The 27,150-nt window shown below is 31.8% G+C and overlaps 1 protein-coding gene and 1 pseudogene across 2 annotated transcripts; one reads left to right on the top strand and one right to left on the bottom strand.

Moving 5' to 3' along the window:
• Positions 1–2,672: 2,672 nt before the first annotated feature.
• On the top strand, positions 2,673–9,721 carry LOC107023495 (annotated as a pseudogene).
• Positions 9,722–9,869: 148 nt separating this feature from the next.
• LOC107021531 (putative uncharacterized protein DDB_G0287975) lies at positions 9,870–17,595 on the bottom strand. 2 transcript variants are annotated; one of them, XM_015222209.2, is made up of 3 exons: positions 17,299–17,595; positions 17,026–17,230; positions 9,870–10,284 (listed from the first exon to the last, which is right to left on the bottom strand). In XM_015222209.2, exons 1-3 carry the CDS (start codon positions 17,446–17,448, stop codon positions 9,989–9,991), a joined length of 651 nt encoding a protein of 216 aa, XP_015077695.1. In that variant the 5' UTR covers positions 17,449–17,595; the 3' UTR covers positions 9,870–9,988. The 2 variants fall into 2 exon arrangements, with proteins under 2 accessions (XP_015077695.1, XP_015077696.1); XM_015222210.2 differs by lacking the exon at positions 9,870–10,284 and adding an exon at positions 13,456–13,757 and having other exon boundaries at positions 17,299–17,583.
• Between the last annotated feature and the right edge of the window lie 9,555 nt (positions 17,596–27,150).

The following is a 27,150-nucleotide window of genomic DNA, read 5'->3' as shown; positions in this document are numbered from 1 at the left end:
CAGTGCTACTCCATGAGTACGACCTTTATCTTTGTCCGTATCTCTACTCCTAGCTGAGGTCTCAAAAAGAGCCTCAAGGACTTCCTCCCCTCTACCACTGGAAATAAAAATTCTAGTCCTTGGCATCCACGAAAACAACACGCAGCTACTCAACACTAGCAAAGGTATCCACGCATAATATAAAAGATGAATAACATGAAATTCCTAACAATCTTTGTAGCCTCTTTAAGATAAGTACAAACATATTTGTACCGATCCTCAAGACTATATTTAGACTTTCCTTGTACACATGTGAGACCTACGAACCTAGGGCTTCTATACCATTTAGTCACGACCCAAAATGCACGCGATGGTACTTTTCTATTCCGTCCAAGAAAAGTCAGGTTCAACCTAATGAAAAGAAAGAAAATGTGGAAGATAGTAAAAACAAGAACAAGATAAAGTGAAAAACTTATTCTTCTATTAAAAACCCCAAAATTTGATAATCATGTGTACAAGCCGCTAATGAAAATACATAATTCAAAGATAAATACAAGTCCTAGTAATTGTTTCTTAAGTAGAACAAATCTTAAAGAAAAAGGAAAAGAGGGGCTGTCAGGATGACAAGCAACAACCTCTCAAATCTTTCACGAGGCTCGACTATTAGGATAAGAAGAAGGAGAAAATCACACGGGTTTGGGCTCGAAATCTACACAAGTGTAGAAGCAAGAGGTGAGTACCAACAACATGGTATCCAAAAGGCAACGACTAAACAAAGCAACTAGTTAGAAAACAAATACCCCTTACACTTCAACTGAACCTCCTCAAACTACAGCATGCACATAAATCAGCCAAACCTAGCAATTTTACAATACACGACTCACATGCCAATATTCACAGTTCAATCTTCAGAATTCAATAATTAAACAAATCAAATAAGTAGCTCAGTCACACATAACAAGTACATCAATTACAATCCACAAGTAAATCACGTATAAACATCAAGTGTATCAGTCACAATAATCAATCTCTTGGCGGAACCATTTTCAATCGGCACAATATCATTAGTGAGAACCATTTCCCATCTATACAATATCACTAGCCAGAACCATTTTTCATCGAATTTATAGCACTCGCATGCAAAGACCTCGACATAACAAAACTGACCCACAAAAACCTTAACATAATAACACTCACCGGCAAAGACCTTGACATAGTAACACTCACTGGCAAAGACCTCGACATAATAACATTTGCCGACAAAGACCTTGGCATAATAACACTCTCTAACAAAGACCTCGGCATAATAACAATCACAGGTGAATACGTCGACATAAATAATACTCATCGATAAAGATTTTGGCATGACACTCGCCGGAAAAGACCTCGACATAATAAACCTCATTGGCAAAACCTCAACATAATAACACAAGTCGACAAAGACCTTAACATAATAACACCCGTTATCAAAGATCTTGGCATAATAACACCCATGGAAGAAACAACAAATCATACAATTCAAGTCCATTATCATGCTTTCAAGCATTTCATCAATCAATCATCAAGGGTCACAATAAGGCAATTCACATTATCATGTTCATCACATAGCCTTTTCTAATACAACCCCTTTTTATTCATTTAGATATAGATATAACAATTGGACAATTTAAATCTGTCACCTCATCCCCATTACTCCCAACAGACAATCAACGAAGGAAGCATACGAGTTCAACTAGAATACAAGGTTTTGGAAGTCATTTGCCTTAAATAAGTCAATAATCACTCCAATGGTCGAGTATTTCCATTCTGGATCACTTTTAATGCCAAACAATCTATACATAAACAAGTATTCACAATAAATTTCTAGAAACAACAATACCCCCATCAATTTCTCTTGAAAAGTCGGTCAATCAATAAATACACAATTCTGAAAATAAGGTTTGAAACCGAAATTTAACACTTAAAAACATTACTCAACACATTTAGGAACTCATTAGGGAAAATAATTTAGAAAAAGGACTTAAAATTAGTTCACAAAATCACTTTTAGTTCAAAACTCAAGTGCATGAAGAACCCTCAATCTATCAACCCAAAATCTTGATTTCAACTCATAAATTAAATAATAATAATAGTGGGTAATAGAAGACTTAGAGTTAAGAAACATCACCCAATAATTTTATCTTGAAAAACCCACTTGAAATCAATTCTACGGAGTTCTCCAATCTCCAAAAATGAAAATGTGGAAGAAACCCTAAAATTTGGGTATGAACACTGCCAGGGGTCCTCCACGAATGCGAACCCCACTCGTGAATGTGAATTTTAATGAGCTAGACCTCCGCGAATGCGGAGGTCAATGCATTGACCTCCTGTGAACTTGAGACTCCGCGAGCGCGGGCTTCTCACCCTCTCCCCTCTGTGAACCCGGCCACAAGCCCCGCAAGTGCGGAGAGTCGCACCAAAACACAAAAAATCAGCCATTTAAAAAACGGCAAAGGGCCAAATATACCCCTATACTATATTAAATAGTTTAAATGTACCCCTAGTTATACTTTTGGGCTAAATATACCCCTCCCATTATACATTCGGGCTAAATATATCCTTATGACTAAAAGATGACATGTGGACAACTGAGATTAAGTGAGTTATTCAATTTAAAATAAAGCAATTCGGATAAAACTCGCTTCGCTCCAATAACTTGACCCGACCTATTATGTAAAATTATCCCACCCAATTTGTCTTTCAAAGAAAAAAACCTAAGACGACTGAGTCTTGCTCTCCAGCAAGTCTGCAACTTGGAGCCTCTTCATCGCAAAGATTTTGGCTCAAAGGTATGGTTTCTTTTCTTCTTCAAACTTTGTAACTGGTATGATTTCTTTTCTTCTTCAATCTTTATAGTTTAAGATTTTGAGTATGAATTTAACTTGATAATCTAGGTTTTTTTTTTGTATAATTTCTTTTCTTGTTTGGAGTTTCACAATAGGATTTTGGGTATGATTTTTTTTCTTGCTTTAAATTTCATAGACTAAGGTTTTGGATATGATTTCTTTTCTTGCTTCAAGCCTTATATATTGCCTAGGTTTTTGGGTATTGATTCAAATTCGACATAATCTGTTTATATATATTATGTTGGCTAGTGTCTTGATTTTGTGTCGAATTTATTTGCACGAGTACTCTTGATTTGTGATCCCGAATAATTTAGAAATTATTTTTATTTGTGTATGAAAATATGTTAAATTTTTATCTTCTTTGTTCTTCAACAGTTAATCACTTTCATATAATATATTCTTCTACAAACATAAAATGTGGGTCTCTTTTGTATTTTTTTATTCTTCAATATTCATAAAACATTCACGTTTTCTATTCTTTTACAATCACGAAATGGGGTCCCTTTTAAATTTTTAATTCTATAATTATTAAGTATCATTTTTTTGCTTAGTCAGCTTCTTTAATCTGTTGTGGGGATGATTAAATATTAAGTATTTACACCGAAATTTGCTCTGTTGAAATGCTTTATAAATAGCCATGAACTTTTGTGGTTTAATTTTGCATAAAAATTTGACCTTTCTAGATGCTATATCAATATTATACCAGAAACTATTGTTCATGTTAGATGTTTGAATCAAAATAAAATGCTTACTACTTTTGTATCTAAATTGAGGCTAAATATGTTAACTTAATACAAGTATTTATGAAATAACTATGGTTTTTTTTAGAGTGGATAGAAATAATGTCTATTGTTAAGTTGCAAAAGTTTGAATGTATTAAGAGTAACAGTTTATTCAAGAGAAAGTGAGTTTATAATTGAGTAAATGCAAACAAGTTAATTATGGGATAGAAGTTTTACCATTATTAATTCCTATCAGTTTCCCTAACTTCACAACTGTTCTCTTCTTTTGAAAATTATGTTGCTAATTTTTTTTACCAAATATTTTCAGGCACTAAAATGGTTAATGTTGACATATATTTCAACTATGGAGGTGAATGAATTAGAGAGTCTATTGTCTGGTATAAGAAGTTGTACAACTTATGGAGAAGGTATGATTCAGACCTTCTTTCTTTTACTGGTATCATCAATGAGTACACTACTCAATTTGAATTTGTAGGTGTGCAGCAGTTAACTGTAAAGGGTTCTTGTGGAAGATATTATGAAATAAAAGGAGATATTGTAATTAGGAAACTACTATCTTTTGTGTCCAATGAGTTCTTTATAATAAATATGTTTGTTGTAGATGAGTGTGAACTATTTGTATCTGTGCCTAATATTGTTCAATATGGTGAATCACTTTTCTCATTAGTTATTGAAATTGATACTGATTGTAGTGAGACTGAAAGTGAATTTGTGAATGATTCTGAAGAATTAGAGGCTTTTGCTACTGAAAAAAGGAGAAATATCTGAGGACTTGCATGATTATTTAGAGTTGTATAAGGGTATTTCCTTTTAAGGATATACCGGAAGTAAGACAATGCATCAAACTTTATGCATTAGGCAAGAACATAAAGTTAACTGTAGTTAAAAGTGACAGATCTAGATTGAGGTTTACACGTTGTGAAGAGGCATTCCCATTTGTATGTCATATTTCTGGGGATGCTCATAGTATCTTGGGGTGAGGATTAAGACTCTAAATGATAATCATACATGTTGGCCAACATTTGATAATCTTGTGGTTGATTACTATATCATAGCTCTATAATTTTTTTTAAAAAAGTTACAAGAAAATCCAAAATTTAAGATCAAGGAAATGAGGATTGGTTTGCACAATCCTTTTCAGTTAAAAGCTAGCCAAGGAAAGTACAAAAGAACTAAAAGAATGGTTTTGGAAACTTTAGAAGGTGGTTTTGCTGATGGTTATAACAAACTTGAGGCTTATGTCATTGAACTGAAGGAATCTAATTCAGGAATTGATGTTGTGATTAATTTTTCTACGGAAGCACATGCTCAAGGAAAATAAAAATTTCTTAGAATGCATATTTACTTCATGGCAATGAATATGGGTTTTAAGGAAGGGTTGAGACCATTTATAGGACTAGATTTAGGAAAGGGCGTTGCACGTTTATCCAAAATACTTCATATAAATTTTGTGTCATAAAATTCATCATTGTTTCAATAAAAACTACATATATCTTCCTAGTAAAAAGAATATATCTTTAACTATAAAATTGACTAAAAGTGCATAAAGTAAAAATAACTATCACACAAATTCAATATTCAAATGAAGATATTAAAATACAACATGATAGGTTAATGTATACAAAGCAACAAGCCATAGTAAATTATCAATAATAATAACAGTAGTATGTTGTACAATAACAACAAGCAAGAAACATAAATGTTAAACTAAATAAATAAAAAGAGACGAGAAAAGTGAACATAGAGATTTTCTCATGTTTTTTTTTCAATTGGTTTAAGTTTATATATTATTGTATGAAATGTCACTATTTATTATTGGATAGCATTGAGGAATACAAAGTGTTGTCATAAATAAATACTAATCCATTTGAGATTATCGATGAGAAATGAGAGTAATGAACATAATGAATATAATTAGTGAGAGTTACATACATTTACACGTTAATGGTAAGTTACATATACTAACATGATGATTTACTATTTACTATTTAATATTTAATATTAATATTTAATTTATTAAACAATTTATAAAATTTAAATATAATATGTAAACAAAACTGTAATCTAAGAATAAAATATGTAAAAGAATTCAAATATGTTAAATCTGTAATGGAAAATCATTATGACTAAGTATGAAAAAATTCATACAAATATACATCATTCAATCAAATACATTCTTAAAATGAAATTGCAAATACAAAGAAAAAAATATCATATATAGGAGCAAGTTTAGCATAAGGCTACCAACGAAAATGCAAATTGAAGACATTCCTTTCCCTATTTTTTATTGATAATGCAAATTGAAAAAAAAAAAAACTATAGTAATAAACATTCAACCTTGGACCATAAAAAAAAACTTAAAATTTTGGAAGACAAGTTAATAAAAGTGACATTCAACTACATAAATGGAGGGGTCTTATCATAGTTCTAATATCGGCAAATTACAAAAACAAATACATCAAACTCCGATATTCTAGTAATTGAAGTGTTATTCATCACTATAGTCACATTATGCCTTGTAATCTTGACACAAATCCTATTTGCCTTGAAATTTTCTTCACTTGATTAAAGCTTCTTTAGTCTTCGACACACAAAAATTGTATCACATATAAATCTTTCTATGAAAATACTATTGAAAAATTTTCATAGAAAGATTTGTATTTACAGGAAAAAATATAGCTTTGGAATATGAAGATTCACTTACAAAGTTGAAAGGTCAAGTATTATAACAAATTAAAGACAAATATTAATTAAAAATATAAATTATTTTGGAAGATGAAACACATACATGTATCTATTTAAAGGGATAAATCTTATTTTTAATTTTTTTTTCTATTTAATTTACTCACATGTATACCAATTAAATAAAAATATTATAGAAATTCTACTATTTACTATTTAGTTAATTGCTTATTTTAATAGCATTTGGATTTAGCATAAGGGTAAAATTGTAATTCAACTTTTCTACTTTGGAGCTTCCCACTTACAATAATATAGGATTAGATGGCACATTTCTTAGAGGTAAAGCCAAAGGACAGTTACTAGTTGTTGATGGTTAAGACAATATGAAACACTTTTATCCTTTAGCTTTGAATTTTGTGGATAAGGAGACCAAAAGATATTGAAATTGGTTTTTGGAGCTACTTCAACATTCACAAACTCAATGGAGAAGGCATAACCTTTATGTCAGACATACAAAAGGTATATTATCTAACTTCATTTCTATTCATTTTCTTCTTTTATATTTTTGCATTTTCAACAGTCAATTATTTACCTTTAACATGCAGGGATTACTGGATGCAATAAAGATGGTGTTCCCTCAAGCACATAGTAGAGATATTGTGTGAGACACATTGAGGCAAATTGATGCAAAAGATATGATAAAGGTGTGTTGGAAAAGCAACTTTGGTGGAGTGCATGGTGCACTTATGAAGAAGACTTTCAAGATCATCTAAGTCAGTTGAAACAAATGGATTTACCTGCCAGAGAGGATTTGCTAGAGTATCCTTCCAAAAGTTGGTGCAAAGCCTATTTAGATACCGTTTGTAAGAATCCTGCAGTTGAAAACAACATAACTGTCATTTATTTCTTGGATACCATAAGCAAGAAGCCCATTATTGGGATGTCGGAAGATACAAGAATTAAAGTAATGAATCGGTTGGGGGAACAAGAAGATTTTGTGATGAAATGGACTAGTGAATTTAGTCCTAAAGGCTTGAAGTTATACAATGAATATCTGAAGATAGCTCAAATTTGTAGGGTTGACTGTAATGGAGATAATGAATATGAGGTTATTGAGGGAGATGACAGACACATAGTCAATTTAAGGGTTAAAAAGTACACTTGTAGGCATGGGATCTTGAAGGAATTCCATGTCCTCATACAACTAAAGCCTTGTTGCATGAAAGAATCAATCATTAACTGAAATGCATTGATATCACAGCAAGGAGTCATTTCTACTAACATACAAACATAAGTTGCAACCTTTGAGGGGAGAAAATTTTTGAAAAATTGACCCTTTTCAAGTGATGGAGCCACCAGAGTTCGTCAAACTTGTTGGCAGGTCTAGAACTAAGAAAGTTAGACAGAAAGATGAAGCACTTAAGAGGCAAGGAGAGTGGGATGTGTCAAGAAAAGGTAGAGTAATGACATGTAGCGATTGTAGAGATCCAAATCATAACGTTAGAAGCTGTGACAAGGTATTTTATTAAATAGTTTAATTAACAGTTTTATGGAGTATTTATATTCTCTAACTTTTTGCTTGTGACAACCAAAAAATTAAAAAAAGGCTTGCTACGGGAAAGGAAAAGAAAAAACAACGTAAAAGAGGTTTAGTTGATGAGGGGGAACCTTCTCAAACTAAATAGAGCATCAACCTAACAGCCGCTCAAAAAATACAAAACAGTCAAAGTAACATGTTCTCTGACTGTGAACATGATGAAGATCCTTGTCTACATCCTACAGTTATTTCAGAGACTCTTACGAGGCTTCAAAAAGACAACAACAATATATACCAACAGGGAGAAGGATAATAAGTTTCAAAGGTGACCACAATGGTATAAGTGATCCAAAAAATATTCCAATACAACCAAAAAAACTTAACTTGGAATGATAAAGATGCAATTACGACCCATCAACTGGAAGTTCAAAGTCAAGAAAGAATTGCAAAGTTGAAGCCAAAAAACGGACAATATCAGTTTAGTTAACTTTTGTTATGTTTGTGGATAATTTGATTTGATGATGTAACTACTGTTTAAACAGTACTTTGGTGAAATAGCTTTTCCAAGGTTGGGAATGTCGCATCAGAACTTAGGTTGTATAAGTTTTTGGGATTATATTGTGACATCCAAACGATATTTGATGATTTCATGTTATTTTGTGCTACATTGGCAGTTTAGTATGCTGAATATTATGTTAAGTTTTCTAAAATTTTGATCGATATCTATAGTATTTCGTGTTGAATCGTGAAGTCTAGTTTGTTGAAATATTATGTTTAGCTTTCTGAATTTTGGTCGAGATCGACAGTTTGTGCAGTTTTACTTGATTTGTTATACTTGGCAGTTGCACTTTTATAAGAAATGTTGTTGGACTTTGAGGCTAATTGTTGCTGCATTTTGATGCTAGCATTGTTGCACTTTTGAGGCAAATCACTTCTACACTGTAAATTAAATTTGTGGCTATATTTTTTAGACTAAATTTGTGACTATATTTTGAGATATATAGTGTGCTGCCACATATGGATAGAACTATAATTTTTAGCCAAACTCTTGTTATATTTTTTACCATTTGTTGCTATATTTTGAGGTGAAATGTTGTTGTGTTAGTTAGTTAGTATATGGATGGAACTAAGCTCATATTTTTGGGATAATGTGTGGCTTCATGTTGATGAAAATAGTTGTTGCACCTTAGCTATTAAACAAATGTTGCTAACTTAGCTGTTTTATGTTGATCAATATCTTGCTTAAAGGAAAATTGAGGTATTTTGTTTGAAATTTGTAATCATGAGATATAAAAATAATTAATATAGCAGCAACACAACTATATAGCAGCTACATAATTGAACTATATGAACTCATATTATTGAGATTATAAATACCAACTAACTAATATGTTTTATATGAGTTGCTAAACTATAGGATGTGCTTACAGAAAATGACGATCTTTATGCTCTGAAAGCAGAAATCTTCAACACCAAGATCCGAACTTTTTAGACGGCATAAGCAGAGGAGTTTTTGATGGAGTTAGTTGACCGAGTTGGGATGATTTTAACATTGACTAGTTTGTCCATTTCACATATTATACCTTCTGGGTCATCATTCTGCCTCTCGTTGACAACGATCATTTCGTGCATAAGTATTCTCTACTTCAAGAATACGCAATTCTCATTTATTTATATGATGCAGCGGCAGTAATCTTCTTTTTGAGCATCTATATTGAATACGTCATGCGCGAGTCCAAGAAGAAGAAGGCATGATAAGGCTATGGCAACTCCATTTTTTGCTCTATCAAATTCATGATAATTGATAGTTTTTTTTTGATATTTTTTTAGCGCTTCTCGTTTTAAATAACCCATGTCACACATCACATAGATTTTTCTGTATTCTTGAGTTCCTATGAGTTTCCTAGCTGAAATTTTTTATAAAATTTTCAAACAACACTTGGTGTTACAGCAAGCTTGTCGATGATAATAATATTTTTTAAATTACATAACCAATATAACAGGGAAACATTACCATGAGTTGAGCTTGATTATCAACAAATATTACAAGAAAATCAAGAAAGTTTCCATGAATTAAGTTTGATTATCAACTGTACATTACAAAATAAATCACGAGACTTCACCTAACATTACACAAGTTCACTAATTAATCACTTCATTACCTACAAGGCAACAATTCCAGTAACAAGAGCACGCAAAATCATAATTAACGTCTTCATCTTCTTCACATTATCTTCCAATAACATTGATTTGTTTACTTCAAAATTGGTTGAAGCCTTCATTGCATCCATTTTTTCCTTCAAGTTATCTCTTTCAATCTTAATTGTGTCCAACGTTGTGTTCAAAGTATCAACTTTAATCGTAGCGGCATTCAGTTGAGTCTTTATACTATTTGTTAGAACCATCACTCCATCTAAAAACAAGTTTCGTGCCACTCCCAGTAGCCACATGAATTTTTCTGTGAAGCATAATCAAAACAACTTCAATTTATCACAAAAATAAAACAAAGGTTCAAGCTCAATAATTGAACTTACTTCAAGTTTAGGACACTGATATAGTTTGAATCATACTCAAGGCTACAAAGTTTGAAGAAGAAAAGAAACCATACCTTTGAGCAAAAATCTTTTGCGATGAAGAGGCTCCAAGTTGCAGACTTGCTGGAGAGCAAGAACTAATCGTCTTAGGTTTATTTTTTTGTTTGAAAGACAAATTGGGTGGGTTAATTTTACATATTAGGTCGGTCAAGTTATTGGAGCGGGATGGATTTTATCCTAATTGCTTTATTTTAAATTGAATAGCTCATTTAATCTCAGTCGTCCATGTGTCATATGTTAGTCATAAGGGTATATTTAGCCCAAAAGTATAACGAGAGGGGTATATTTAGCTCAAAAGTATAACTTGGAGTACTTTAAACTATTTCATATAGTATAGGGGTATATTTGGTCCTTTGCCATTTAAAAAATCATAAAAAAAAACCTTGAGATTCAATCGGAACCCCGTAAACACAAACTACATATGCAAATGAATTATACTCGACGTTCCATACTCAATTGAACCTTCAAAACACAAATTCAAGGTCTCCTCAATCCGGTATCTGTGAAAACCACAAGAAACTAATTCATGCCTAAATAGAAGAAAACAAGCTTGGGACTTCCCAAAAATCAACCAAGACCTCACATAGACCTAAAATAATATCCTCCAAATCCAATAGAACTCTCACAATTCCGATGCGAGCATACGAACACCGAATCTTGACTAAAGTCAATCTAAAGGCTAAAATTCCACAATTTCACAACTTAGGACCTTAAATCTTCAAGAAGACTTAAAAACTGAAATCGACAACTTTCACTACTTAGATTTCACATTTTGGGACTGAGGAAACTGACAAAATTCCATTTCGGAACTCAAAACTCCAAAAATCACTTTCGTAATAACTTAGCCTTTAAAATTCACAAACTTACCAAATTCTCAGCTTTTACCTCATAGTTCAAAATTAACTTTTCAAACTCAATCATAAAAGACTCGAGGTCGATAATGGGAGGGACATAATGGTAAATCCATGAAACTTTCAAAAAATAACCAATCGGGTCATTACAAGTATTGTCACCCATAAAGAATAAGTTATTTTTAAAAGTTGTGAGTTATGTATTGTCTCTAAGGCAAGTTAGACATAGTACAACATGAGTTGTGGTGCACTGGTGGGAGTGCTTCACCCTTAACCATGCCCTGGTATGGAGAAAATCTGGTTGGGAGCGTCACACCCGAATGGGCCTTGCAGTGCGCTATCTTAACTTAGTCGGAGCTTCAATATGGGCTTCGGGCACCGTGTGAAAAAACAACAAAAAAGTTAGACATGGTGAAATAGTGTAAATTTTTGCCTGTGAGGCATATGTGTCTTTAGAAAAACTCTCAATCTATGTTTTGCCTCTAAGACAATAGTTATTATGTTTCGCATAAGTTCGACCTAGTGAAAATGGTGTAAATTGTTGTCCATGAGGCGCAACTTACTCTTTGAAAATTTTTGGTTATGTATTGCCCCTAAGACAAGAATTATAGAGCATCTCATAAATCAAGACGTAATGTGGTAGTATCAAGTCTTGTGCATGGGGTTTAACTTGTTGTTTGGAAATCCTTGGGCTAATAAGTCTTACTTCTAAAGCAATAGTTATAGAGTATCTTATGAATCAAGATCTTTTGCCCATGAAGCGTATATTATTCTTTGGAAGTCCTTGGGACAAGTCTTACCTCTAAAGCAAGAGTTATAGAGCATCTGATAAATGAAAACAAAATGTGGTAGTGTCAAGTCTTGCCCATGGGTCGTAACTTGTTTTGAAGTTCTTAGTGTTATTTCATAAATCAAGATCGCTTGCTCACGGGGCATAACTTATTCTTTGGAAGTCCTTCGGCGAAGTCTTGCCTCTAAGGCAAGAGTCATAGAGCATATGATAAATCAAGAACAATGTGGTATTTTAAGTCTTTCCCATGAGGCGTAACTTGTTATTTTGAAGTTTTTGGTCTAAGTCTTGCCCATAGGGCGTAACTTGTTGTTTTGAAGTTCTTGGTCTAAGTCGTGCCTCTAAGACAATTGTTATCCAATATCTCATAAATCAAGATATATTGTCCATGGGGTGTAACTTATTCTTTGGAAGTCCTTAGGCTAAGTTATAACTCTAAGCAAGAGTTATAAAACATTTGATAAATCAAGACAATGTGGTAGTGTCAAGTCTTGCCCATAGAGTATAACTTGTTATTTTGTAGTTCTTGATGTAAGCCTTGCCTTTAAGGCAAGAGTTACAGAGCATCTCATAAATCAAGATACAATACGATAGCGTCAACTCTTGCCAATGGAACATAATTTGTTCTTTCAAAATCATTGGGCTAAGTATTGCCTCTAAGGCAATTATAAGAGTATTTCATCTTTAAAATAGTAATCATTAAAAAATTATCTTGAACCTTAGACACTTGAATCTAGGTACAAATTCTATTTTATAATAGTACAAATGTATAAATTATCTAGTTTTTTTAGCTCCGTAAATGGAAAAAAAATGAAAAGAAAGAAAAAATAAAGATAACCGGAAAAAAAATATTCTTACAAAATAAATGGAAGAAAAGGCAAAAAATAGAAAAAAGAAGGAAATTTTTTTTAAAAAATTATATAATTTTTAACTTCATATATTTATCAAGATACAAATGATAGATATAATATTAAGCTCTTTTTAGTTTGTGAGGTTTGGAAGGCATTTTAGTCCAAAGAATTTTCATTAAATAAATGAAGATTACTTTTGTAAGGCTTTTATTAAGGGAAACAAATATCAAAGATCAGTCCTATGAGTCATTATGAACTTAACTTAACCCATCAAGTCATCGTTAATAGCAAATACTCAGAAATTCCAACCAAATTGTCTTTGTAGACGGTAGTTTCAACACCATTGAGATATCAAGGAAAAAACTGTATAGTCCAATACTCAAGAGGTACTCATGCAGCGTCTGGCCGATGGACATGCATTATGATTTAAGAGTTCATGAAGTTAGAACTCCACATAAAAAAGCAAAATGTTTGAGTAGAACACTTATCTTCTTTTTGCTTAGCCACAATGCTAAGAACACTGCAAGTCGGCAACCCCTGATCTCATCTTAATCAGAATATTATAATCGAAGGATCATATTGAAACGAGTCACTGAAGTTCAGTATACATATCATTACTGGCACTGTATAAGAGTTCCAGGCCGTCACATACAATTTCAGCATATCAAGGAAATAACAGGGTGATATACAATGTGGTCATTTCGCAACACTAGAAATCAACCCTTCACCTAGAAGAGTAGAGGAATCAAAGCCTCCATCTTTGAACTTTCAACAAAATTACATGCACAGTACAATTCAATTGGACACTGCAGCACTGACTTTTTCCTTCTCCGTAGGTTGAGGCTCTAGATACACGTGAAAAGATGGAGAGTTAGATAGTGAAGAGGGGAAAATGGAGTCATGATCTGATCATCATTAAAGATGCAATAGCTAGGCAGCAGACAATGAATAGTAACAGCATAAAACAGCTGGTGGTCACATGACTAACATTTGTGAAATACTGACAGGTGATCTGTATTTTCTTTGTGGATACGAGTGTATTCTATATTTATTCAAGGAATAGACATCTAAGGGGAATACGCAAACAATTTCTCAATATATGTCTCATGTCAACATTACAATCCACAATGATTAGGGGAAGAGTATAGGATAGAGGCTATGCAATTTATGGGATAAGAGATGGAGTTGTATTTTCCCAAACCAAAGATGGTAGTTTCGTGTCTTCCCGCCTAAGTGAGGCTATGTCATTAAAATACATTGTGGTAATGTTTACACAATGCACTGATTGTTTGAGCTCTTTTAAAAATCCAAGGGTGCACATCAACAGAGCCGTGGTAGGAGTTAAGGTAGGAAAAATATGAATGAAAAGCACAAAAGATTAAGGCTTGTAATACATTGGAAAAACTTCTTTAATAACGATATTCACTCTCTTTGCTTTGCGCGATTGCTATGGCATTGAATACAACTTAGCTTTAGTGGATATCACAAGTACTTTTGACTTTCTACACTAATGGAGAAATTCTTATTAGGAATGCATCAAATGACATCTTGATCTTTTAATTCTAGAAGTATCAAGTTGCTATGTCTTGCTTTCCTAACCAGAATTTCTTCATTATTTGTGTAGTTAGGAACTAAAACAGCTCGTCATACCCACTAAGCTATTTTCATTCATATCTTATCTCAATTTCACAAAAGGTAGGGAGAAAATATTGCTAATATAGAAGCGTCTTCAACGTGTTTGATGCCATCTTTTGTCTTCCAACAATCTAAAAGCTACATTTTTCATCTATACCTACCCAATGAAAGATGGTGACTGGAATGGGAAATAAGTACGACCATGAAGTAAAAGGAAAACAGAGATCAATTGCCTGTTTCTCACCCCAGTACAAGCCCCCACCTTTGTTTTCTGGACCATTATTGTTGAGGACAACAAGATTAAATGCAAAGAGAGTGGAAGCTTCATCAGGCCACGCATACCACTAAACCAGAATAGAGGCATGCCGCCTCATATATACACCGCAGGAACTCCGCCATGGTTTACGGAGATCTTTACTGGACGACCCAATTACGACTTTGGCCTTTGATTCAGAACAGAGTCACCTCCAACCATGAGATTAAGGGGCTCAAGTCACAAATGGGGAGTGAGGAAAGTTACGGGTGGCCCCTGCGGAGGGGTAATTTGAGCAGGATGAGAGTTTACCATATCCAAGCAACAGAAAAGAAGGAAACCTTGTAAATTCATGTAGAAAACAAGAGTTTGCTGGAGCATATGAAAACCTCAAATTTGATGGATCAATCCAACACAATCTTTGGAAACAATAAAAGGGGGAGAGATTTTAAAATTTTCTTCTATACCTAGAAAACATATAGAGGATTTTACTCATGTTGATAAAACCCCTGTGACCCAAACCAACAGTTTTGATCTTCATTCTAGTGAGCCACTACATAATAGATTAATGGAAGAACAATTTGTGGATGAAGAAACATGAAAAAAAAAAAGATGAAAAAGATAAAACACTCACTAGTCCAGTTACAGAGGCTTCCTGTAGCTCCAAGTGGAGGAAGAGAAGAATACATAAAAACATCACTTGTATAGAATTTTATTAAACACAAAACGGAAATAAATTTAGCTAAACTTGTCAACTCTGTTCAAACATGAATCTGGCGGAGGGGCAGGCAGGACGGGGACACTTGAACAACCATAGCAAACAGGTGTGGATAGAAACTAGGGCGGAGACCATCCTTTGCACGGTCCTGCTAATCCTACTGTTCTCTAGCAGTTCTAAATTTATCCAACAAAAAATAAACCTTAAGATGGGAGGTTTACATTTGTCTGATAGATTCAAAGATCCTAGTCAATCATTTCTTCCAAAATAATATTCAATGAATAAAGGATGCTCAAACATCAGAATCTCCTTTCTTTTTTACTTATTCTGTTTGGCTACTGTTTTCATAAAAAAGAGAAGTTCAGCTTCTCTTTGCAGGACTAAAAAGGAGATCTTTTCCCAAATTTTTGTTTCAAGCTTTTCACGCTTAACAGAATACTTTCAATTAACAAAGAATGTATCTTACTTTTTTTTTCTTTCAGAAATCTTGTTCTTTTTCAAAGGATACAAAACCTTGAGACTCACTAAAATAATTTAAAGACTAATCCTTGTCTTGATAGTTATAAAGTGAAGTCTATCGACCTATAAGTTTGGGAGTTGAATTAATATGTTTAGTTCAAAGTCAAATTTACAGGTCATTTAAGTAATAAGACAATCACAAAAATAGTTCATCTATTGATTAATTGAGTAATTAAGTGCTACATAAATTGTTTTACGAAACCACCTTTTAACTATCACTTTACAAACAAGTTTTACTTCAGCCACAAAATTTGTCTTAAACTCTGTAGGTAAACGAGTTTGCAAATTTCTCGAGATGCCAATCACCTTACTCGGTGAATCACTTGAATCCTTGCACTTTATCTGGTTTGCAAACATATTTAAGGTCTAACCACCTTTCTTTCAAAAAATGGGCTTCCTAATTCCCGAATTAAAATTAGTTGATAACTATGTGTTATTCCACAAAGTCACATTATTGAACATTTCTAAACGAGTTCAAAATCAGGTCGCAACGCCTATCAGGTGCTTATAAGCAAAAGGAATTTACTTCTAGCCACAAGAACAAAAGTTCAACATCACAAGCATCATCTAAAGGTAGTCTCAAAAGTCTAATAATAAAGAAGCTGGTGATAGTAAATGCTTCAAATGTCAAGATTAAAAGAAGCACACTTAAGCACAAAGCTTTATATTAACAACACAAGATGATTTGAATAAAAGGTATTGGAGAAAATACTGCATGTATTGGTATTACTAATCGCTTGTTTGGTACAAGTTTTCAACCTATGTCAAACTAGTACAAACCCTATTTGGTATTATCCTCAGTATAATCAATCATCATCCTTATCTTTAATAATATTTATTACGCATTTTTTATTATACTAAATCACCTGGATTTACATTTCTATACACTCCAATAACGTCTATAACCGAGTAATTAAGTATAACAAGTAAGTTAATTCTGGATATACCAAGAAGACTGGGAAAAAACAAAAGAAGTATGATGTCTTACTTGATATGAGTGCCTTAGGTCTGGTTTTGAAAAGAATTCTTTGACGAATTACTCCAATAACGTCCAACTCCACCTTTGTTGAATTGATGTCACCCTTCTCTTCTTCAGTGGAAAGTTTGATTTTCTTCAATACTAACATTGGTTTTTTCAAGGGCATCTTGGTTCCGGTCAACTCATGATATCCAACAGTAAATGTATAATTTTCCTAAAATTTCATCATTCAATAAACAGCAACCAAAAAGAAAAGATATTTAAGCATCTCATGAAACAAACCTGGGATGTGGGGCGGCAAAGAGTGCCAATTTGAAGATTTTGGAGTCGATCTTTGAAGGAGGGTTGGACTTCAACAACACCTTGAAGCTCTAGAATTGCCCATTCCGGGCATTTCTCCTCTCCGCAACTGCATTTTACCTGAATCTGCATTTTAATTTCTATCAGACAATAAGGATGAGATGTTGCTTTCTCTTTCAGATCACTGAATAACCTCAAGAATGGGTTATGGCGGGAAACTGAGAATTCGTTTTGGCGGGAAAGCTTGTGGCATACATTAGAAAAGAATAAAAGGGGAAAAAGGAATAAAAATGCCCTATGCAAAAGAAATAAAAATATAGTTTGACTCAAAAATATCATTATTGTTAATATTTTGAGTTTGAAATGTTTTATTGGCCTTTTACTATACGAAAGGAACAAAAGTGTCTTCCATTTTGAAGTATGGTTCAAAATGTCTTTGTTGTCAATATTTTTGTTCAAAAAAGTTCTTATTGTTATTTAATGGGTCAAATATGCTTATTTTCTAAATAAATATATTGTTATTATTTTCTTTTTAACACATGCTTTTTCTAATATAGTTTTTTTAAAAATTAGCAAATGTTTATCTTACTTCATTTTAGAAAAATTAAAAAAATGAAATTATTTCTTATTTTATTATCATTACTTTTATCGTTACATAAAAACAAATTGATGATGGATAACTATAATCTTATATATATGATATATATTATCTGTCAAAAGCGTACATGAAATTATTATATTTTAATTGATAAAATAACATTAACAAGAAAAAAAAATATTTCATACATTTTTATTTGTTAAAGTGATTTTAGAAAAAAAAGAATAATGTTCTTTAATAATATTTGAATTAGGAACAAGATGCGTTTAAAAAATTATATATTTATTCGAAAAGGGCATTTTTGATACATTTTATAATTATAGGAGCAATTTTGAACCAAACTATTGACTATGAAAATACTTTTGAGTCAAATTATAAATGGAGAACATTTTTTATTCCTTTAACATAGTGTAAGGGCATTTTGAACTCTTTTCCAAAAATAAATTATTTCTAATTTTTTTTCTCTCTCTTGGGCTCATTTGTTGGGTCTTTTAAACCCCACGCTCCACACACATATGCATTGAACAAGATTTTCCTTTCAAAATCATATATATAATGGTGTTATATTTTTTATTTTTTTCAAATAATATAGATATGTGAATTCATATTCAAAATATTATATAATGCGATGATAATTGAATGCATTTATTAATGTGAGGTTAGAAATTTGAATTTTATACCAGTCTTATTTTATTTTTCTATTTTATTTTTCTATCTAAAATTAGGTAAAGTCTCTCTAAGCTGTTATTAGTGACACTTTTGGTGTTTTAGTAATTGTGTGTGTGTGTGTATATTAAAAAAATATTTTGGCATTTTAATTTTGGATCTATAATTTTAGAAATATAACTCTTTTTAATGATAAGAACCTAAATTTAACTCTTTTCATAGTGCAACTCTCATCTCAACACTTTTGACTCATAAATCCATCAATAGGAGCAAAATTACTAACATGAGGCAGCATAAAAGTTGTCAGGATGATGACATTGACAATTATTAGCAACAGAGTAAATAGTATACCAATAAGCAATCATTTCAGAAAAATAGCTTTAAAAAGAAAAACCCCCAACTCTTGACAATAGGTATATAATACGAATGCGGACTATCAAAGAAAAACCAATTAATCAAATCAATACCAGCATAAAGCAAAGAAGGGAAAATTTTCACATATGAAAAGCCACTGACATACCAAAATCATATTGTTGCTCAAGGCGTTTGCCAACAACAATAAAACTGTTGTACTTGTGAGTAGATGAATAAGACCGATGTATAGACATGTAGTAAACCTTCATACTTGATGATAGAGATCGCTGAATTTCAATCAAGAAACTGATTTTACGTGAAAAAAGATGATTTATGTGACAATAGTGGTCACACAATGAATAGTAAGTGAAACAACAAAGGTAAATATACTACGTATAAATACCTCCCTAAAATCACCCCATTATTCTGTGTTGAAAATTATGAAAAATAAGGTGCAACAACAAATATTAGCATAAAAATATTAATATCTACGTAATATGCTGTCATGTTCTATTCCAAGTGAAAATCTTAACGGGGTAGAAATTTAGCACTATGAATTGGGGTTGGTTGAGGCCGTAGGTTTATTTGTTAGTTAAATCCTACAAACCAAGACTTAAGAGCATTATAGTGAGATGGATCAAATCAAAAGTTGACAGATGAAACTCAACATGAATAATAGTTTTATTCCCTCTATTGGCAAAACAAGGATCAGAAAAATTGTTAGGACTAGGAATGGATAAATGATCATGTCCTTACATCACCAAATCATTTACACACTGATAACTACTTAGAGACTTAGGCAATCTTACAAGGTACCATATGGTGTTGCAATCCACATTCTCACAACTTAACTTTGGAATTGGACTCCCTACTAATTATTAATAGATAGTTAGTCGACTTACCAGCAGGCCAGTAAAACAAAGATATAGCAATGAAGAAACAATAAGTAAATGACATAAAATTTTATACTGGTTTGGATCACCGATGTGGTGCCTAGTCTAGTTTCCTTTTTTTAGAAGTGTTTCCGTTAGAGAGATAAGGAACTTGGTGAGTTACAGACGGTTCTTGCAAAGTCTCCTATCAGATATAAATTGGATACTTCTGATTGACACAACCTCTACCTGTATAACCTACACTCAAATCTTTCTTTTTCTTTCTTTTTCAGTTGAATGCTTTCAAGTATTCAATGTGTTTTTGAAATATAATAGAAGACCATCGGACAAGTTCAAGTGAAGTGCGTACTTCACAACTAAGGCTAGGTGAGGACTATATAGTATTTGAAGACTGCTCTTTTTAAGAATGACCTAAGGGATTTTTAACTCAATTAAGGACAATTGAGATATTTCTTGATTTAGGCGATTTGCTGATCATGTCCATATCAGATATGTGCATGGTAAATCGCTTATCTATCCTTCTTGATTTGGGTGGCTTGATTCTTGTCTGATCAGCAAATCTTGAGTCTTTGGCGTGATTTGCTTCTCTATCTTGCTTAACTTGGCTGGCTTGATTTCTTTCCTTGTCTGGTCAGCATATCTTGAATTTTTGGCTTAATTTGCGTCTCTTCCTTATATTGAAAGCTTGATTTCGTCTTGTCAATCAGGGTGAGTTGTATGTTGGATTTGGGTCATCTGTACATTGATTCTTATTTCTTATATTGATGCTTTCCTTTCGATGAATTTAATCATCTATTTGTTACCATCTTAGTGTTGGTTGCATAGATCACTTCCTTTTTTATTGGAATGTCTACGAGATTGTGAGTATAATGTTAAAGTGTTTAATCAAAACCAACTAACTCACTAAGGAGTTAACAATGCATTCACCGCTAGTCACACCTTTTACTACATCTAAGTTACTTCATTGAGTTAATCGATTTATTCTCTCTTAAATTGATTTTTGATTCCTTTGTTTGCTTGAGGCGTTGAACTGCAAGTATGCATAAAACTCTTGATCGATTTTCACTCTTTTTTTAAATAGTTGTATTTCGAATGTTATTTTTGCACTCGTTAAATTAATTATTCGATGTGTATCTTTTTGTCGATCATGAACATCAATATCTTGTAGGAGAAATGGATGTATATCTCTAATTTTTTAATTTAGAATATCCTAAAGTTTGAAGGTTTTTATTCATGTTATAAAGTTTTATAAAATGATTATATTGTGTGAGATTTAATCAAATTTAAAAGATGGTGTCTTTTTAATGTGTATATAATTTTTGGTTCAGAATATATCAGTCGAGAAAAATAGAAAAAAATTGATTTTGTGATGAGTCAACTTGCTGTATACTTTAGATTTTTGATTCTTTGGTGTAGTTATAGATCCCACAAAGTTATCAATGTAGCTTTGATGAAATTGTTGAATATTTTTTTATAATCTTTAATTGGATATATATGAGGTCTTTTGGAGAAATATGAGATCACTAATAACCAATTATTCGTGAATTAAAAAGAGGTAATAATATATTGATAAAAATATATTTATCTATTCATAAACTTATTTGGTGTGAATTTAAATTATGTAAGTGAATGAATAGAAATATAATAAACGTTAAGTATCTTTTTCATTTCTTGGCTATTACATATTTTTTTTTCCATCTTGTTGTTTTTCATTCGCTCATTTTTTTAATAGCCTCCTCTGTCGAGTCTTAACTGAATTTGCATCTTGTGTGATCAATAGCAATGATAATTACTCAAATTATATACTTTTACTATTTCAATATGTATTATTAAACTATTTAATTCATTTAAGATTATTATTATTATTATTATTATTATTATTTTTAGTACTATTATTATTATTATTATTATTATTATTATTATTATTAAACAACAACAACAACAACAATAGTGATAAATAATAATAATAATAATAATAATAATAATAATAATAATAATAATAATAATAATAATAATAATAACAACAACAATAACAACAACAATAACAACAGTAATAATAATAATAATAGCAGTAACAGCAGCAATATCAACAATAACAATAACAACAGCAGCAACAAGAGCACCAATAACAGCAGTACTAACAGCAGTAACAATAACAATAACTATAACACCAACACCAACAACACCAACACCACCACCATCATCACTATCACCACCATCACCACCACCACCATCACCAACAACAACAACAACAGTAGTGACAATAGAAATAGAGTAAGTCTTAGATTCAAAATTACTAACCAGTAGCCCATACAATAAATAATAATTAGTACCACTCTTTTTTTGCTCCGATTGATTACTCTATCTATTGCCTAAGCTAAGTTTCATTCTTCCACAACTTAAAATTATCATCGTATGAAAAATTTCTTATCATTTTAAAAAACGGATAAGGCACAAGTACTCCCTAAACTATAACCAAAATCCTATAGACACACCTTAACTAAACTAAGGTCATATTACCTTCGAACTCATTTTATTTTTTTGTAAGTTTATACACCTTTCTAGCTTATGTGACATCCGAACATCTCTTAGGCACCTCAACTACGTGGATTCAAGGAGCGTACTAAGACAAAAGGCATATAAAATTATAAAAAATGAGTTTGGGGGTAATAGGACCTAAGTTTAGTGGTGTCTCTCTAGAATTTTGATTATAGTCTAGGAGGATACTTGTGCCTTATCCATTTTAAAAAATTATAAATAACCACTCTCGGATATACGTCTTTCATAAAATAATGTATCATTTACAATGTATCAGACAATAAAGAAATGCATCAACAAGCAATGAAACAATTAGAATTTTGTTAATTGGATAAAATTCCGAAAGATGATGTAATCAGTCCCAAATGAATGAGATTTCAATATTTTATAATGTAGCGACTCTTTTGGTCGTTTTGAATACTAGAGCCTTTTATTTCATAAAATACTTTTTGATAGATTCTAAATGGGTATTTTGGACTATTCATAATTATATTATGAAATTAATGGGATAGTTTTAATAAATATTTAGTTGGTGATTGAAGAAAAAAATAGTAAAATGAATTATAGGTCACTTTTTAAAATTGGTTATATAAGAATTGGGATAATAAATAAATTATAGAAAAGAAGAAAAAAATTGGGGAGAAAACAGTAGTTGCGGCGTATACCTGGGAAGAACTACATCCACCAGGTAATTTTCATGCTCTTAATTAGTATTAGGGTGAGAATTACTACTATTGTATATGTTGGATTTGAAATTGGTAGTGCAAGGATCGATTATTACAATTATTATATTATTGCTATTAGAAGGGACATTGAAAAGAGATTAGGCATGAATTGTAGAAGAAAACTTTATATGTTTGCTTTGTTACTGTTAGGTGCTAGTGGAGAAAGACAACGGGGTGATTGGAAAAGAAGGACATTTCATTAAATACTAGAAAATTTAATTACAGTAGATTGAGGGAATTAAGTATTATTATAATGTAAATTCACTACGAGGAATTGAAATTATAATTTGTTGCAACTTGTGGAAGGAGACTAACCAAGATGTTTCAAAATCTTCTAAACCGAATGTTGCAAAAAAAAACCTCAAAAAAGGGAAAAACACCAGCAACTGTTATTTCTAGACCCACATTGCTTAGGGTATGTCTTTTTGTTCTTCCTTAAATTTGTTTTAGAGTTATTGTATGTTTGATACATATCAAATTTAGATCTAATGATACATGAATTAAATGTTTTTAGTGTTGTTTAGTAGTTTTGGATTAAAAATTGATACATGCAAAAATCCTATATTAGTTTGATACATATCTATTTTATATTTAGTGTATGTGTTGGAAAACCCTTGTTTTATATGTTTATCTAAGAAAATGTATCATGAAAAATATTTTTGCCAAATTTAACAAAAAGTTAGTTGATGTGTTAGTTAGTGACATATTATGTATAATGTGTCATGTATTGTATAATGTATCATGTCTTGTAATAAGTTAAAGGAATCCCATAGTATAATTAACATTCATGTATCATACAAATGAAATTTGGTTTCATGTATAAGTCAGTTAAAATTAGTGTATCAAAATTTTTGTGTTATGTATCATTGATTATTGTATAGGCAATTGAAATTTGATTTCCTTTTATGTTATTTGTGTATCAGAATATTTGTGTTATGTATCATTCATTGTTGTGTAGGCAGTTGAAACTTGGTAACCTTTAAGTTATTTTTGTGTGTATCATGTATCAGAATGGTTGTGTAGTGTGATTTGGTGTATATTGAATGTCATTACAAATTGTTTTTTTTTAAAAATTGCAGCCACTCAAGTACAGATAAAAAAGATACCAACACATCCAATAAGGTTTGCTGTCTATTTTAACAACAATTTTCTGAAAGATTTTAATGAGTCTATAGGGGAGCATGTATTTCAATTGTTTAGGGCTACAATATTTGGACCTTTTTTAGATATTTCTAAATGTAATTTTCAGGGCCAAATCACTAACTGTTTGCTGTTGTTAGAGTTGGAACAAGGCAACTCTAATGTGTTGCATATTGGACATATAAATGGGTGCATCCTGAAATTTGGTATAAATAAACTTGCAATAATTACTGGACTTAAAGTTAAAGGCAATATCAAAGATTTTGAATACCCAGAATCAACTTCTTCTGTGCTATTTCAAAAGCATTTTTCCGGTGCAGTGAATAGTGTTGCAAGAATCAGCTAGTTTAACGATTTAAGATGGGCAACTGGCAAAACAATCAAGATGCGCTCCAAATGTCTATATTATACTTTATTCATACATTCGTCTTGGCTAAAATTGATAATACATCTATATCTATTGTTGATTTTCTAATGATTGAAGATGGTAGATATCAAGATTATCCATAGGGACATATTTCGTTCTCAAAGCTCATCATTTCACTTAGACTGAATTTCTATATTAGCAAAAAGTTATATCGATTATATGGACTGCCTTATGACCATAACATATGGATATACGAATGTGCATCTCAGTTATATCCTGAAATTCCTGCCAAGGAACGGAATATCATCCCAAGAATGTGCAATTGGAGAGTTGTGTCTGATAAGGCAAAGTTTGAAATGCTTATGTCTAGCTTTAAGAGGTAACATTGAATCCTTTTCTATATTTTTGAAAAAAGGTTGCAAGTTTGTATTTTTAATTTCATTATTTTCTGTGTTGTGATACATCATGTCTTGCCTTGATTATTTCTGTTTTATTCCAGAATGCATGTTCAAACATTGTCCCAGCAACGGAGGAACTTGAAGTTTTTTACTTAGTTGAAGTATCACATGCTCATCCTTCTTCACCCCCCTTATCAGATATAAATCCCAATATAGTATAACCGAATGATGAAGATGATTTGATGATTTCTCCACCAAACCTCCCAAACAGTTAATGAGGAGATCTTCTAGAATGTCTGATACATCTCTCCACCACCCCCAAAAAGAATAAAAAAAGTGGATAAACATAAAACAAAGGTTTCAGAACCCAGTCAGCCTGATCAATCAAATGTGTCTCCAACTCCGGCTGCTGATGTACATGTTTCTATTCCAGACGTGCCTCCAACCCGACTGCTGATGTACATGGTTCTGCAGATTCTCAGAAAGTCAACTATGTAATATCAGATATTGAAGAGTTGAAAGATCATTTGAAAAATTATGTAAGTTAATTATTTTGATATTTTTACTCAAATGTGATTTATATTTTCCCTAAATGTATTTATAATTCACAGGTTGACAAGAAATTTGAAGAACTGCTATATTGATAAAAGAAAATCACTCCCAGTTGATGCAATCTCGACGCCACGAAAATATCAATGTTGACACTAAATAAAGCACATTTCAATTTGAAAAACAACCATCTCCACCAATACGGATTTATCTTGCTGATATGGGTGGTGAACATGAGGATGATGTTTGTGTTTCTGGTAACGAGGGTGAACATCAAGTCACTGACGATGCCGGGATGTAGTTGAGGATGGTGTTGGTGTTTCTGTTAACGAGGGTGAACATCAAGTCACTGACGTTGCGGTGAATGTAGATGATGATAATGTTGGTGTTTCTGTTAATTAGGGTGGACAACTAGTCAATGTTAATCCAAATGTATGTTTCTGATACATTGTCTATAATTTGTAATTAAGTCAATGTTATGTTCATGCACATCTAGACACTGTTATGTATCATGCACATCTAGTCACTGTTATGTATTATGTATGTAAAGTTAAGTTGATTAATTTAATCTTATATCTCATTCAACAGATATATATTTATATTTTGTATTCATCATCTTGTTAAATAATGTATCAGGAAAAAATATTTAACACTTTTTACTATACAAAATTTAAATATAAATTGATCATACTATCAGTAACAAACAACAAATGAAGGATGTTTCATAATTCAACGATCCTAACAAGGCATCAGTTTCTACATATCAAACTACACATGTTGATACTGAAGCTAATGATCCTAACAAGGTATCAGTTCCTAATAATTTGTACATTATAATTTTCGTTGATACATTATCACTTTTTTTTATATATGATACATTGTATAATATTATACATCTGATACATAAAACCTGCCTATATTCAGGATGGTGAAGCATATCAATCGCATCAAGATTTAAATAAACCGAATCAAGATGGTCCTGACACGGTTCAACACAACACCCCTCACGTTTTGCCCGAAAAAACAACAATGGATACATCAGTAGATTTTTCAATTATGCTTTATGACACAGACTTTCATCACATACAAATTAACTAAAAAAATCATTATATCATATCATACATGATTCTTCCACATCAACAACAATATCACCATCAACTCAAGCAGAAATAGATGCACTTATCAAAAATCAGGAAAAAGATCCTTTACTGTTATACCATTGTATGTTTACAATCCAAAAAATTTAACTAGCAGCCAGTACTTGTTGACTGATAGTTAATTACCCACTGATATTCCAATAACCGAGATTGGAATTAGAGGTGATTTAATCAATCCTGTGCCTAAAAATAGAATGCTTTAGAGAAATATTCACTCTCCATATTGTACTTCTTTTGGATCAAGAGAGAAGGAAAAAGAGAAATTGAAGGATGTTGCTCGTCTCTATTTCCCGTTTGAAGGATGTGGAATTACAGATCAAGCTTCGTCAAAACTTATTGATGATTATATGAAGTGGTTATCAAGTAGGCTCCTCAAAAATCATGACAATAAGTAAGTCTTATACATATATTTTGCAAATGTTTGGGTTAATTTATTTTGATCATAACAA

Source organism: Solanum pennellii, chromosome 6, assembly GCF_001406875.1.
Source record: "Solanum pennellii chromosome 6, SPENNV200".
In the NCBI taxonomy this organism is placed as follows: domain Eukaryota; kingdom Viridiplantae; phylum Streptophyta; class Magnoliopsida; order Solanales; family Solanaceae; genus Solanum; species Solanum pennellii.
This window is presented reverse-complemented; position numbering and strand designations above follow the sequence as displayed.

Coding starts and splice junctions, on each gene's coding strand:
- LOC107021531 (XM_015222209.2), bottom strand. CDS start 17,448: ATGCAGATTCAGGTAAAATGCAGTTGCGGAGAGGAGAAATGCCCGGAA. Junction 17,231..17,298: donor TTTGCCGCCCCACATCCCAG/GTTTGTTTCATG, acceptor ATGAAATTTTAG/GAAAATTATACATTTACTGT. Junction 10,285..17,025: donor ACCTAAGGCACTCATATCAA/GTAAGACATCAT, acceptor TATGCTTCACAG/AAAAATTCATGTGGCTACTG.